Source organism: Anomaloglossus baeobatrachus, chromosome 3, assembly GCF_048569485.1.
Source record: "Anomaloglossus baeobatrachus isolate aAnoBae1 chromosome 3, aAnoBae1.hap1, whole genome shotgun sequence".
Lineage (NCBI taxonomy): Eukaryota > Metazoa > Chordata > Amphibia > Anura > Aromobatidae > Anomaloglossus > Anomaloglossus baeobatrachus.
The window spans coordinates 273,900,458-273,916,618 of NC_134355.1; the positions used below are offsets into that span (position 1 = coordinate 273,900,458).

At 44.4% G+C, this 16,161-nt stretch overlaps 1 protein-coding gene across 2 annotated transcripts in view; it reads left to right on the forward strand.

Moving 5' to 3' along the window:
* AHI1 (Abelson helper integration site 1) overlaps positions 1-16,161 on the forward strand; it is a 351,645-nt gene that overhangs the window by 14,289 nt on the left and 321,195 nt on the right. For both annotated transcript variants that reach the window (XM_075339856.1, XM_075339857.1), the window contains exon 2: positions 14,822-14,898. In XM_075339856.1, coding sequence (XP_075195971.1) covers positions 14,889-14,898 — 10 coding nt within the window. In that variant the 5' untranslated portion in view covers positions 14,822-14,888. The remainder of the gene's footprint in view (positions 1-14,821; positions 14,899-16,161) is intronic.

The window sequence follows — 16,161 nt, forward strand, 5'->3', positions numbered from 1 at the left end:
ATGGGAATACTCCTTTGTTTATAGTTTATCCCCCTGAATCCTGCAGGATCGGAATGCTCCTCTGCTTATAGTTTATCCTCCTGGATCCTGCAGGATGGGAATGCTCCTCTGTTTATAGTTTATCCTCCTGGATCCTGCAGGATGGGAATGCTCCTCTGTTTATAGTTTATCCTCTTAGATACTGCAGGATGGGAATACTCCTCTGTTTATAGTTTATCCTCCTGGATCCTGCAGGATGGGAATGCTCCTCTGCTTATAGTTTATCCTCCTGGATCCTGCAGGATGGGAATGCTCCTCTGTTTATAGTTTATCCTCCTGGATCCTGCAGGATGGGAATGCTCCTCTGTTTATAGTTTATCCTCCTGGATCCTGCAGGATGGGAATGCTCCTCTGTTTATAGTTTATCCTCCTGGATCCTGCAGGATGGGGATACTCCTCTGTTTATAGTTTATCCCCCTGAATCCTGCAGGATGGGAATGCTCCTCTGTTTATAGTTTATCCTCCTGGATCCTGCAGGATGGGAATGCTCCTCTGTTTATAGTTTATCCTCTTAGATACTGCAGGATGGGAATACTCCTCTGTTTATAGTTTATCCCCCTGAATCCTGCAGGATCGGAATGCTCCTCTGCTTATAGTTTATCCTCCTGGATCCTGCAGGATGGGAATGCTCCTCTGTTTATAGTTTATCCTCCTGGATCCTGCAGGATGGGAATGCTCCTCTGTTTATAGTTTATCCTCCTGGATCCTGCAGGATGGGAATGCTCCTCTGTTTATAGTTTATCCTCCTGGATCCTGCAGGATGGGAATGCTCCTCTGTTTATAGTTTATCCTCCTGGATCCTGCAGGGTGGGAATGCTCCTCTGTTTATAGTTTATCCTCCTGGATCCTGCAGGATGGGAATGCTCCTCTGTTTATAGTTTATCCTCCTGGATCCTGCAGGATGGGAATGCTCCTCTGTTTATAGTTTATCCTCCTGGATCCTGCAGGATGGGAATGCTCCTCTGTTTATAGTTTATCCTCCTGGATCCTGCAGGATGGGAATGCTCCTCTGTTTATAGTTTATCCTCCTGGATCCTGCAGGATGGGAATGCTCCTCTGTTTATAGTTTATCTTCCTGGATCCTGCAGGATGGGAATGCTCCTCTGTTTATAGTTTATCCTCCTGGATCCTGCAGGATGGGGATACTCCTCTGTTTATAGTTTATCCCCCTGAATCCTGCAGGATCGGAATGCTCCTCTGCTTATAGTTTATCCTCCTGGATCCTGCAGGATGGGAATGCTTCTCTGTTTATAGTTTATCCTCCTGGATCCTGCAGGATGGGAATGCTCCTCTGTTTATAGTTTATCCTCTTAGATACTGCAGGATGGGAATACTCCTCTGTTTATAGTTTATCCTCCTGGATCCTGCAGGATGGGAATGCTCCTCTGCTTATAGTTTATCCTCCTGGATCCTGCAGGATGGGAATGCTCCTCTGTTTATAGTTTATCCTCCTGGATCCTGCAGGATGGGAATGCTCCTCTGTTTATAGTTTATCCTCTTAGATACTGCAGGATGGGAATACTCCTCTGTTTATAGTTTAGCCTCCTGGATCCTGCAGGATGGGGATACTCCTCTGTTTATAGTTTATCCCCCTGAATCCTGCAGGATCGGAATGTTCCTCTGCTTATAGTTTATCCTCCTGGATCCTGCAGGATGGGAATGCTCCTCTGTTTATAGTTTATCCTCTTAGATACTGCAGGATGGGAATGCTCCTCTGTTTATAGTTTATCCTCCTGGATCCTGCAGGATGGGAATGCTCCTCTGTTTATAGTTTATCCTCTTAGATACTGCAGGATGGGAATACTCCTTTGTTTATAGTTTATCCCCCTGAATCCTGCAGGATCGGAATGCTCCTCTGCTTATAGTTTATCCTCCTGGATCCTGCAGGATGGGAATGCTCCTCTGTTTATAGTTTATCCTCCTGGATCCTGCAGGATGGGAATGCTCCTCTGTTTATAGTTTATCCTCTTAGATACTGCAGGATGGGAATACTCCTCTGTTTATAGTTTAGCCTCCTGGATCCTGCAGGATCGGAATGCTCCTCTGCTTATAGTTTATCCTCCTGGATCCTGCAGGATGGGAATGCTCCTCTGTTTATAGTTTATCCTCCTGGATCCTGCAGGATGGGAATGCTCCTCTGTTTATAGTTTATCCTCCTGGATCCTGCAGGATGGGAATGCTCCTCTGTTTATAGTTTATCCTCCTGGATCCTGCAGGATGGGGATGCTCCTCTGTTTATAGTTTATCCTCCTGGATCCTGCAGGATGGGGATGCTCCTCTGTTTATAGTTTATCCTCCTGGATCCTGCAGGATGGGGATGCTCCTCTGTTTATAGCTTTTCCTCCTGGATCCTGCAGGATGGGGATGCTCCTCTGTTTATAGCTTCTCCTCCTGGATCCTGCAGAATCATAAACACAGTGTGAACATAGTCTAATCCTAAAGCTTCTCCGGTAGGCACTGCTGTATACAAGCATGTGAGTAGTGACCCACCGCTTAGCGCTCTAGCGCTGACATATACTGGGCTACAGTGGTGCTGTACAATGGCAGCCACTAGAGATGGTACAAATGGAGTCACAGGACCCGGCATCTGCAGCTCTTCTTTTCATTAGCCAAGCTGGTCCAATGTCACTTTTACAACACTCTTTAATGACATTTTGCCAGGCAGGCTAATAAAAAATGAAGCTAGGGATGACGTCCGGTAAGAGGCAGTGTGCGGTGCCCCCATTCTGGTACCACAGATTACCTGGTCCTGTGAATTGATGCACCAGCTTTAGTGATTATGTGTACTGCTCTGCACAACCTCTCCTTGTCCAAAGGAATTTAATCAAAATTTCTCATTGTCTCTCCAGGAAAGGAGACAAACTCTAGCGCAGCGCCACCTTATGGAAGTTGCGATTCTAAAAGTCAGAAGTGGATTTTTAACAGTCCTTTGCATATGACTTAGGATTTATACCAGATCAGAATCTCAATTTGCAGACACGGTGTTTCGGGGTGCTTGCCCCTCGACAGTGCAACGTATGGGGTGTCTGATCTGGCTCATGAGAAACTATGTGGGGACCACAGGGGAACACTATTCTTCTTAAAGAGACTTTGCAAGCCAGTCTGGCTGCCAGTAAGGGGGCTGCAATGCCTCTCTGGGAAATATTCAAATTGTCTCTCCAGGAAAGGAGACAAACTCTAGCGCAGAGCCACCTATTGGAAGTGGCGATCCTAAAAGTCAAAAGTGGATTTTTGACAATCCTTTGCATATGACTTAGGATTTCTCAGGATTTTACAAAGTGATGTCAGTAATAAAAAGGATACAAGAGTTTTAGAAACATTTTTGAACATTGCCAGGCAGGAAGCTTTCTTGACCATTGGCAGCCACAGAGTGCCTCAATATACAGTGGTGGCTGGAGTCTCCCTTTAATCATTGCCAACTAGAGGGAACCCCATAGTAGTGCCAAAGACCTATACATGGTGTCAGAGTACTGCTGTGCCACAATGTCCCCTTAAGGTTACATGCGCACGCTGCAGTTATAACTGCAACCAAATCGGCACCTTGTCACAGGGAGACTGGAAATGTAAAAAAGAAATGCTTATAAACCCATAAAGCTTGTTGTTGGGGGGGAAAAAAAATGTCATTTCTTTCTTCTACCTCCCTTTTTTTTTTTTTTAAAGAAAAAAGAAAACCTGGATCTTCGCAGTAGTTTAATATCCAGCCAAGGTAAAGCCAACGGATGTGGCCTTGTATTGTCAGGGTGGGGAGGCCCATATTGTTAGGGCCCCCGCCAGCCTAAAAATACGAGCCCACAGTCGCCCCGATCTTGTCACATCCATTAAATGTGACAAGTCCGTCACTTTAACAGGCTCTTCCCGACTGCCCTGTGGTAATAATTTGGGGATGCTGCCAGTGAGTTGGCATCAAGCCCTAATATTAGTAATGTAGAGGCGTCCATAGAGACCTCCCATTAATAAGACTTCAACAATGTCCCCTCTTGTCCCCTCCATAGTGGCAAGTTCCTCTGTATATGGTGCCATCTCAAAATCTTCCTCCCTCGCGCCATCGCTAATTGTCCCCCCCTCCGCACATGTTCTCTGATGAACCACTGTCCCCACCATGCGCACACAGACGAGGAGAGGCTGGAAATCCTGCCGCAAGACACTGATTTCTAGGCGATCGGTCTGATTGTATCGCAGCCGGATTTCCACACGCTGAAGAAAGTTGTTTATCGGAGAACATGCAGAGGAGGGGACAGTCAGTGGCGGGGGGTAGGTTTTTAGATGGTACTATATGCAGGGGAATTTGACACTATGGAGGGGACATTTTTTGAAGTCTTAGTAATGGGATTTATCTATGGACGCCTCTACATTACTAATACTAGAACAGAGAGAAAGGAAAAAAGGAAGGCGATCATAAAAGCCCAGACACAATATAGCATATAAATCAATTTTTATTTATCAAATATAATTAATTTTTAGTGCAGGCAATGGTAGGGAACAACAAAGTATGCATGGTATACATTAAGCTCAAGACAGGACCAAGTCATAATATCATGCATTTCATAGAAAATCATATAAGTCTGCAAGCACTCTCATAGTTTCAATTAATTAATTAATTATTAATTGAAACTATGAGAGTGTTTGCAGACTTATATGATTTTCAATGAAATGCATGATATTATGACTTGGTCCTGTCTTGAGCTTAATGTATACCATGCATACTTTGTTGTTCCCTACCATTGCCTGCACTAATAATTAATTATATTTGATAAATAAAAATTGATTTATATGCTATATTGTGTCTGGGCTTTCATGATCGCCTTCCTTTTTTCCTTTCTCTCCTTTTCCTTTCTCACTTTTTCATGCGCTTTGCCCTCACAAGTAGTCCGAGTTGATGAATAGAATTCTATAATCATATATAATGTATATCTGTTCACTGTTTCTTACCTTCCTTAATACTAGAACAGACAGAAAATAAAAAGAAACACGATCAAACACCCATATTATTCTGTATCAAAAGGATTTTTATTAAATTACTCATAACAATTAAATATTTTTCAAGTTCATTGGTGGGGCAAAATACATATGCATCAATTGGACATTTTAAAAGGCCTGAGATCACATTTCATATGAACCATAGTAAAGTTCTGCTGTGCTGTATTAAGATAATGCACCACTAGAGGTCACACTAGATCTAAATCATACAAGTGTTTGATTATAAAGTGCCATTATGCACATAATATAATATACCACTAGAGGTCGCTAGGAATCCTATTAGAAGAAGATTCCAACACCAAATCGAATGCAGCCTATGTCACAATGGAGACCGCAATAAGAGTCCACTACAATACTTGCATATTCACCGTGGAGTAAAGTGCAGTTAGTTGCAGGAAGCAGCAAGCGATCACACAGTCCAGCACCCGGCGCCCTACACATGTTTCGGCTTTCCAAAGTCCTGCGTCTACCTGCAATTACTTCCTAAGGGGTTATCATTTGCTCCCACAAATTAATTTGATATTTATAGGACAATATTGGATGTCAACAAATTTGCAAGATCTCTGACTTTGCGTTGTCATTATATTGATGCAGATCCGGTGGAAAATCAATCTGAACAGGGTCCTAACATGGAGAACAGGTTTCTTTTTTGAACCTCACACAATTGCAAGCAAAGGGGATTACACCTAATGTTAATCTGAATTCACACCATAGAATTAAGAATCCTTATTTCTATCCAGTTCAATCTAGACCGGGGGTTCTTCAAATTTTTCAGGAATCTATCGAAGAGGAATTAAGGATTCTTAATTAACAAATTAAAGTGGAAAATTATTTAAAAAAAAATCTAATTGTCTAAAAAGAAGAGAGCCTTGTCAACCTTGACGAATATGGATGATTTGGTGGACCGAAAGGTTGACAAGGGCAGTGCAATTGTTTTGATGGATGCTGGTTTATATTGCAAACGGAATAATCTAATTTTGGAGGATGCAGATACATACCGTGAATTGAGCCTTGATCCCACTAAAAAATTTCAGGAAGAATTGATGGGAGCTATTAGTCAGAAAATATCTAATGATTTATTTGTTGAACTTCCTATTATTCCCATTTTCCACTCCCTACATAAGGATTGTTTTACCCCACCATTAAGACTAATAGTGGCAGGTATTGGGAGTTTAGGAGAGAGACTCAGTTCTTGGGTGAATATGTATCTGCAGCCCCTGGCTATGAATACACCTGGATTTATGCAAGATACCATACATGTTGTTGCTTCATTGGATAGTAGAGAATTTACAAAAGATGTTTGGCTTAAGGCCAAGTCACACTAAGCAACATCGCTAGCAACATCGCTGCTAAGGAACAACTTTTGTGACGTAGCAGCAATGTTGCTAGCGAAGTTGCTGTGTGTGACATCCAGCAACAACCTGGCCCCTGCTGTGAGGTCGTTGGTTGTTGCTGAATGTCCTGGACCATCTTTTAGTTGTTGCTCTCCCGCTGTGAAGCACACATCGCTGTGTGTGACAGTGAGAGAGCAACAACTAAATGTGCAGGCAGCAGGAGCCGGCTTCTGCGGACGCTGGTAACCACGGTAAACATCGGGTAACCAAGAAGCCCTTACCTTGGTTATCCGATATTTACCTTCGTTACCAGGGTCCGCCGCTCTCAGCTGTCAGTGCCGGCTCCTGTTCTCTGTACATGTAGCTGGAGTACACATCGGGTAATTAACCCGATGTGTACTGTGGCTAGGAGTGCAGGGAACAGGGAGCCAGCACTGGCAGTGTGAGAGCGGCGGACGCTGGTAACGAAGGTAAATATCGGGTAACCAAGGTAAGGGCTTCTTGGTTACCCGATGTTTACCGTAGTTACCAGCGTCAGCAGAAGCCGGCTCCTGCTGCTTGCACACGTAGCAGAGTACACATCGGGTAATTAACCCGATGTGTACTGTGGCTAGGTGTGCAGGGAGCCAGCGCTAAGCGGTGTGCGCTGGTAACCAAGGTAAATATCGGGTTGGTTACCCGATATTTACCTTAGTTACCAAGCGCAGCATCGCTTCCACGCGCCGCTGCTGGCTGGGGGCTGGTCACTGGCTGCTGGTGAGATCTGCCTGTGTGACAGCTCACCAGCAACCCGTGTAGCGACGCTCCAGCGATCCCTGCCAGGTCAGGTTGCTGGTGGGATCACTGGAGCGTCGCTTAGTGTGACATCTCACCAGCGACCTCCTAGCAACTTACCAGCGATCCCTATCAGGTTGTATCGTTGTTGGGAATCGCTGGTAAGTTGTTTAGTGTGACTGGGCCTTTATTTGTGATGTGGTGGGACTGTATCCTTCTGTGCCTCACGATTCAGTTATATCTGCTCTTAGGAGACATCTGGAGAAATACAGTTCTTATGTGGTTCAAATACAAGAATTTTTTATTTCAGCTGTTAGTTTTTTACTAACTTAGGCCCTGTGCGCACTTACCGTTTTTTGCCGCGGATTTCCTGTGCTTTTGCTGCATGTTTCGCTGCAGAAAATGTTCTTAACATCTCTGCAATGATTCACCAGCAAAACCTATGGGAAAAAAAAATGCTGTGCGCACTAGGCGGAATTTGACAGCTGCATGTTTTGCTGCGGGATTCCCGCAGCAAAAACAATTGCATGTCACTTCTTTTCCGCACGTCGCTGCGGGATTTCACTACATTGACTCCAATGTAATCGTGAAATCCCGCAGGGAATAACGCAGGCAGCAAATTCTGTGCGGTTCACTGCGTTTTCCTGCGTTATTCCTTGCAGTATTTCGCGGTTTACCTGCGGTAATGTACATCGCTTGCCTGCGGTTTTGCAGGGGAGTGATGTCATTATGACAGGACGAGGAAGCGGAGCAGAGTAAACACACAGATCACAAACACACACAGACATAGAACACAGACACAGACATAGACATATAGAACACACATAGAAAACAAATGGAAATATAGAAAACAAAACATGTGTGCTCCGCTGTATTTTTACCTTCCAGCCGAGGTAAAAACACAGCGGCGGCCCGGTATTCTCAGGCTGGGGAGGGCGAGGGGAAGGGTTAATGTCCACCGCCTCCCTCCCACCTCCCGCAGCCGAGAATATCAGCCGCAGCTGCCCCGGGACTGTCGCATGCATTATGCGGCAGTACCGGAGTGTCCCCGGCTCTTCCTGCTGCCATGATGCAGTGGCAGTCAGGGTAATACAAGGAGTCAATGGCGGCGGATCGCCGCCACTAAGTCCAGACTTGATCATGGCAGCGTCTATGTGACAGCTGACATGATCAACCCGTAAGTAAAGTGAAAAAAACACACACACCGAAAAATCCTTTATGTTAAATAAAACACAAATAAGCCTCGTTCACCCTTTTTATTAACCCCTCTCGAAACAAAGCTCCGACGTAATCCACGTCCTGCGATGCTTGCATCCAGCCGCGTCTGACACAGACACAGCACTGAATGCAGCCTCGCAGCGAGACAGCAGAGGTAACCACAGGGCATTTCCCACGGCCGGTAATGTGAACTCACTACCGATCGTGAGAAAGGCAGCGCTCTGTCCTCTATGTGTCTATCCCTCTATCTATCTATCTATCTATCTATCTATCCCTCTATCTTTTCTTCTATCTGTCTATTTATCTATCTATCTACCATCTATCTCAGAAGGAAATGATTTATTTATTTTTTTTCAATGTGCTTTATTGCATTGAATGCAATAAAGCACATGTACCAACCCGCACGCGGCAATACCGCGGTAAAACCGCATGCCGTTTTCGGGTACGGTTTGCCGCGTTTTTTTACCACGGGTGCGGTAATCTTTCAATGCCTGCAAAATTTTCTTGAGAAAATTCCATTTTCCAGTGCGCACATAGCCTTAAAATTATTTTTCATTCAGTAAACATTTTTTTGACAGACTAGGGGAGCGGCGATGGGAGGGAGTTGCTGTTCCTCCCTTGCTTATATCTTTATGTCTCAATAAGAGGAATTTTTATTTTTCAGCACAAAATCCATCAAATGGTATGGAACGTTTATTGATGATTTCCTATTTATTTTTGAAGGCTCATTAGCTCAAATTCAGATTTTTTTTGTAGCATATGAATAATAATGAAATGAATCTCATGTTTACCCATAGTGCTCATATGGATACTGTAAACTACCTGGATGTCAGCTTGAGCAGAACTACACAAAATACTATTGCTTTTATTCCTTACAGGAAAATTATGGCTACAAATGCTACACTGTTAGCTACCTCCTGCCATGCAAAACACACAGTCAAAAGTATTCTGGTGGGAGAGATGATGATGATTAAAAGGAATACTACTGAACTGGTGAGATTAAAGCCTGCTTTACATGTTGCAACGCCCCCATCGTATGTGCGGCACGTTCAATTTGTTGAACGTGCCGCACAAACGATTAACCCCCATCACACGTACTTACCCATCCATACGACCTCGCTGTGGACGTCGAACGTCCACTTCCTGGAGTGGGAGGGACGTTCGCTGTTACATTGACGTCACGCGGCAGCTGGCCAATAGAAGCGGAGGGGCGGAGATTAGCAGGACGTAAACATCCCGCCCACCTCTTTCCTTCCGCATTGTGGGCTGGGAGCCGCAGGACGCAGGTAAGATCTGTTCAATGTTCCCGAGGTGTCACACACTGCGATGTGTGCTGCCTCGGGAACATTGAACAACCTCACGTTCAATTCATGAGGAATGGACGACGTGCATGCGATGAACGGATTTTCGTTCAATCGCACGTACCTGTCACACACTACAATGTACCTTACGATGCCGGATGTTCGTCACTTACGACGTGACCCCGCCGACACATTTTAAGATACATTGCAGTGGGTAAAGCGGGCTTTTCAGCTGAATTAGATATAGTGTCAGAGAGATTGAGAGCTAGGAGATATCCAACCTAAATGATTAAACGGGCTAGACATAATATCAAACTGAGAAATAGGGATGTTACGCAAGGATGTAAAAAAAATGGGAAGAAATGAGACTTAAGCCCGCTACACACGCTTCAATATATCTCACAATCCGTCGTTGGGGTCAAGTTGTAAGTGACGCACATCCGGCATCGTTTGTGAGGTGTCTGCGTGTGACATCTACGTGCGATCAGGATTGAACGCAAAACCGTTGATCGCAAACACATCGTATCATTCTCTAGAATTGAGCGTTTTGTTGCACGAACCTAGTCAATTGTAACGTGTGACATCCCTCATACGATTTCGGTGTCTGATGCTATGTGCGCAGGTGTGCGCTCTGCACCGCAGCTTAAAAAAGGTCTGCTTCAGAGCGCAGCTGAAAAGCTGCGTTCTGAAGCGCCTCACAATGTCTGTCATGCACTAATCTCTGTCAGTCGGTCACTATCTCTGTCCCTCACTCTCAGTCCATGTCAGTCTATCCCCCTCTCTCATATACTCACCGATCCCCGATCCCTGGCGCTGCACGGCGCTCACACTGCTCCGGCGGCTTTTACTGTTTTGAAAAAGCCGGCCGCCCATTAAACAATTTCGTATTCCCCGCTTTCCCCGCCCACCAGCGCCTATGATTGGTTACAGTGAGACACGCCCCCACTCTGAGTGACAGGTGTCACACTGCACCCAATCACAGCAGCCGGTGGGCGTGTCTATACTGTGTAGTGAAATAAATAATTAAATAATTAAAAAAAACGGCGTGCGGTTCCCCCCATTTTTAAAACCAGCCAGATAAAGCCATACGGCTGAAGGCTGGTATTCTCAGGATGGGGAGCTCCACGTTATGGGGAGCCCCCCACCCTAACAATATCAGCCAACAGCCGCCCAGAATTGCCGCATACATTATATGCGACAGTTCTGGGGCTGTACCCGGATCTTCCCGATTTGCCCTGGTGCGTTGGCAAATCGGGGTAATAAGGAGTTATTGGCAGCCCATAGCTGCTAATAAGTCCTAGATTAATCATGTCAGGCGTCTATGAGACACCCTCCATGATTAATCTGTAAGTTACAGCAAATAAACACACACACCAGAAAAAAATCCTTTATTAGAAATAAAAACACACACATATACCCTGGTTCACCACTTTAATCAGCCCCAAAAAGCCCTCCTTGTCCGGCGTAATCCAGGATGATCCAGCGTCGCTTCCACCGCAGCTGCATGGAGGTGACCGGAGCTGCAGCACACACAGCCGCTCCGGTCACCTCCATGCAGCAAATGAAGACAGCCGTGCGATCAGCTGCTGTCACTGAGGTTACCCGCGGCCACCGCTGGATCCAGTGACAGCGGGTAACCTCAGTGACAGCTCAGCTGATCGCACGGCTGTCTTCATTCTGACAGTGCGGCTCTGTCTGTGTCTGCTGTCATCTGCCATTCAGCTCTGCTACATGGCTGTCTGTGTCTGCTGTTAGCGGCCATGTAGCAGAGCTGAATGGCAGATGACATAGTAAAAACGCATCCCACATTACACACGCTTGGCAAGTCAATAAATAAAAAAAAAAAAAAGGTGCTCAATGCATACGTCACAGAACACATGATCTAAAGGATCGCACACAAAATTGACCAATTTAACATAGACTACTAACGCTCGTGTGACAGCAAATGAACGACCAACGTGAAATCTCATAGATCCCGTATGCAACCTGGGCGTGTCACATCGCAAATGCGATTGTACAACTAATTGCAACGTGTAAAGTGGGCTTAAGGGGTGCTTCACACATAGCGAGATCGATACCGAAATCGCTGCTACGGTACGGTTTTGGTGACGCAACAGTGACCTCATTAGCGATCTCGCTGTGTGTGACACTGAGCAGCGATCTGGCCCCTGCTGCGAGATCGCTGCTCGTTACACACAGCCCTGGTTCGTTTTCTTTAAAGGCGCTCTCCCGCTGTGACACACAGATCGCTGTGTGTGACAGCGAGAGAGCGATGAAATGAAGCGAGCAGGGAGCAGGAGCAGGCATCTGGCAGCTGTGGTAAGCTGTAACCAGGGTAAACATCGGGTAACCAAGGTGGTTACCCGATATTTACCTTAGTTACCAGCCTCCGCAGCTCTCACGCTGCCTGTGCTGCCGGCTCTGGCTCTCTGCACATGTAGCTGCAGTAGACATCGGGTTAATTAACCCGATGTGTACTGTAGCTAGGAGAGCAAGGAGCCAGCGCTAAGCAGTGTGCGCGGCTCCCTGCTCTCTGCACATGTAGCTGCAGTACATATCGGGTTAATTAACCTGATGTGTACTGTAGCTAGGAGAGCAAGGAGCCAGCGCAAAGCAGTGTGCGCAGCTCCCTGCTCTCTGCACATGTAGCTGCAGTACACATCGGGTTAATTAACCCGATGTGTACTGTAGCTAGGAGAGCAAGGAGCCAGCGCTAAGCAGTGTGCGCGGCTCCCTGCTCTCTGCACATGTAGCTGCAGTACATATCGGGTTAATTAACCTGATGTGTACTGTAGCTAGGAGAGCAAGGAGCCAGCGCAAAGCAGTGTGCGCAGCTCCCTGCTCTCTGCACATGTAGCTGCAGTACACATCGGGTTAATTAACCTGATGTGTACTGTAGCTAGGAGAGCAAGGAGCCAGCGCAAAGCAGTGTGCGCAGCTCCCTGCTCTCTGCACATGTAGCTGCAGTACACATCGGGTTAATTAACCCGATGTGTACTGTAGCTAGGAGAGCAAGGAGCCAGCGCTAAGCAGTGTGCGCGGCTCCCTGCTCTCGCGGTTATGATCGCTGCTTCGAGTGCTGTGTTTGACAGCTAAGCAGCGATCATAACAGCGACTTACAAGGTCGCTGTTACGTCACAGAAAATGGTGACGTAACAGCGACCTCGTTGTCGCTGTCGCTTAGTGTGAACCAGCCCTTAGTAAAAGAGAGGTTACATTTGTTACACAATTTAGCCACAGTTTAATAAAATTAAAGGAATCATTTCTAAATATTTGCCCATTCTTTATCAGGATGGAAATCTTAAAAAAAATCCTGTCTGATCCAGTGAGATTTGTAGCCACTAGGTCACCCACGTTACAGACAATATTGTCTCCTAGTCTCTTTTTGTATGGAGATAAGAGTAATAAAGATAACTGGCTTCATTCAGACTGTTGTTTTTTACAAATGTGGATACAGTAAATGTAATTGCTGTGACCATGCGGTAAAAGCGGATTTTTTTTTCTCTACACTATGACGGGAGAGAGATTTAAAATAAAAAATTACATGAACTGTAATACACAGGGTGTGATTTATTTGATGACTTGTGGGACGTGCAGCCTACAATATTTGGGCTGCACGTCAGGGCCATTAAAGGTCAGAATATGTAGGCATTTATTGGACGCGGCTAAAAAATTGACAGTGAAGTGTTCTGCAGCTACCAGACATTTTTCTGCCGTACATGGAGGAGATACTAGCATGTGTAGAATTCAAGGTATTGAGAAAGTTAAATTACCAGTATATGGTGGAGATTTGGGTAAAATTTTATTGAACCAAGAATCCTGGTGGATCTATCGGCTACAAAGTAGGATACCTCAAGGTTTGAATAAGAGGTATGACATTATATTACATTATAATTGAAATGAAAAATAAATGTAAAAAAAGTGTACATTTTTTTTTTTTAAGTAATTGGGAAAGATATATAATGTTTATTCATATGTAGATGTATATATTTGTCATTGATGAATACTCTCGGATTTGTAGTTTGCAGCCTGTGATTGGTGGATTTTTGACATGTGATATAAAGGATATGACATAAAACGCTGAGGTGTCTTGGATTAGGATATACAATGAATGAGGATTTGAGAATCTGAAATGCGTTTGTGGGTGAAGGATTTTCCTCCTATTATTGCGCTTTCCTGTTTTTATGCAATAAAACCCCTTTTTTTAAGAATTTCTAAATAAAGACGGATTTTATAGAGACTTGTGCCGGACCCTCCCTTGTTCTATTGATAATAATGGTATATAATAATTTTTGATATATTTGGAAATTCATGGGAGATGTATGTTAATTTGCTGCAGATTATTATTTGATACTACTACGGGCTTGAAGCCAACTCACTGGCATCGACCCCAAATTATTACCCGGATTGCCACTGCCACAGGGCAATCGGGAAGAGCCTGGTAAAGTGGCGGACTTTTCATATTTAATGGATGTGACAAATCCGGGGCGGCTGTGGGCTTGTATTTTTAGGCTGGCGGGGGCCTTAGCAACATGGGCCTCCCCACCCCGATAATACAAGTTCACATCCATTGGCTTTACCTTGGCTGGATATTAAAATACTGTGGAGCCATTTTATAAAAAAAAAAAAAATATGGAAAAATATATATGTATGTTCTAATATAAACATCCTTCCTACTCCTGCACTATTTATTTATCCTGCAACAATGGGGGGTTTCAGTTCCTGTTACATCACTTTCTGTCAAATCACCTGTGGTTTTTGTGCCAAAAACGCAAGTAAAATCCAAGCAAAACACATCAATTTGTTAGCATGTGGTTTTCCATGTGTTCTTCATCCCCTCATTGATTTCAATGGGTGATAAAAGTGTAACAAAAACGCATAAAGAATGGACATGCTGCTTCTTTTTTGTCAAAAGTTTTTGACAAACTGCACAGCAAATCTGACTTCTCATAGACTTTGCTGAGAAGTCAAAAGTCAGAACTCTCTGACAACAAAACTGGCCAAAAAACGTGACTAAACCGCGGCTAAAAACGCAGCGTGCGTATGTAGCCACACTTGTCCTCACCCACTATCCTCGCTGCCTGGAAGGTCTGGGGCTATCTGCCTACTAAACTGACTGTGAGCAACTATTACAGTCTTTCCTTTATGTCATTCATGTATTTTATGTCATTAATACAGGTAGAAATCTGGACCGTTATGAAGCCGGCATGATTTTCTACAATCTGCATTAGTTCTTGGACTGAAGATGCCTACAGGTGATATAGTGATCATTGTTCATTTACTTTTTATGTTTTGGAGGCTGGTTATTACTTATATCACTGATGGCCACTGGTGACCATCACTTGACTATTTAGTCCACGATTCGGTATAATCTGCCGTTTTCCCAACTCGCATACATGGTCACCCTGAATTTTACAGAAGTATAACTAACGTTCACAGCCTGTGGAATATGTACATTAGAAGGTGCCCACCATCTCTCTAGGGCAGGGGAACACAACCTTAGGCGCAGGAACCAAATGTGACCTGCTACAACCTTCTGTGCAGACCTCAGCCGTATGCATAGTGCCTGGCACTGTGGTGTAGCACCATAAGAACAGGTAGTTATGAATGGTCTGCTGTATCATGTTAGGGCCAGCTATGTTTTGGGAAAATGGGGTCCTGACTCCTGTAGAACAGAAAGGAGAAGATGAGCTGAGAAATCTGACCATTCTTGAGTGCTGTTGTAGTCATTGAAGTTTATGGGAGAAGGGAAACACTGGACTTTTTCAGCGTCTCACATATCCTACAATATAGATAGCTGCATGCATGGCCTCTTCTGTCCTGGACTATAAACCCATGAGAAGGATATATCAACCTTCATGATAGGTGGCAGCCATATACATAGAATTTGCATCATTAGATATTTATGGCACACAATTTAAATATTAAGGAAGGTAACAATGTGATAATATTACAGCTCGTTGCGTTGGTTCCATTTGACCCATGGATAAAGATGTTCACACACCCCCCCACCCCCCCTTGCTCTAGGCTATGGTGCAGTACAATCATGTGCTCATGGGTGTAGTTTGATATCATTTATTTTCTTTAAAGGGTTTTTGGCCAGAGATATTAAGAAACATAAAACTAGAAATAGGGAAACAATTGACAGGTTTCATATCTCCCCTAATTTATAATAGAGAGTTACAGTTCTTATATGATCAGCTCTCCTCAGCAAAGTGACACCAATATGGATGATATTTGGATGATGTACTTGGCCATATCCGAGAGCCATATTATGTGATAGCCTGGCCAGTAGTCGCTTCTAGTCTTATGAAAATGATTGAAAGCATAAGAGGCAATATTGATAACCAGGTACAAGATATTTATTAATATTTCTTATGATAATTGCTGTGGAAACTCGTATTAGTGACATTATGTAATACAATTGCATATTGACAGATCATATACACTAATGCAGCTTTTAGGGCATACGTCTATAGTAGTGATAAGTCAGCACTACCATGCTCGGGTGCTCGGTA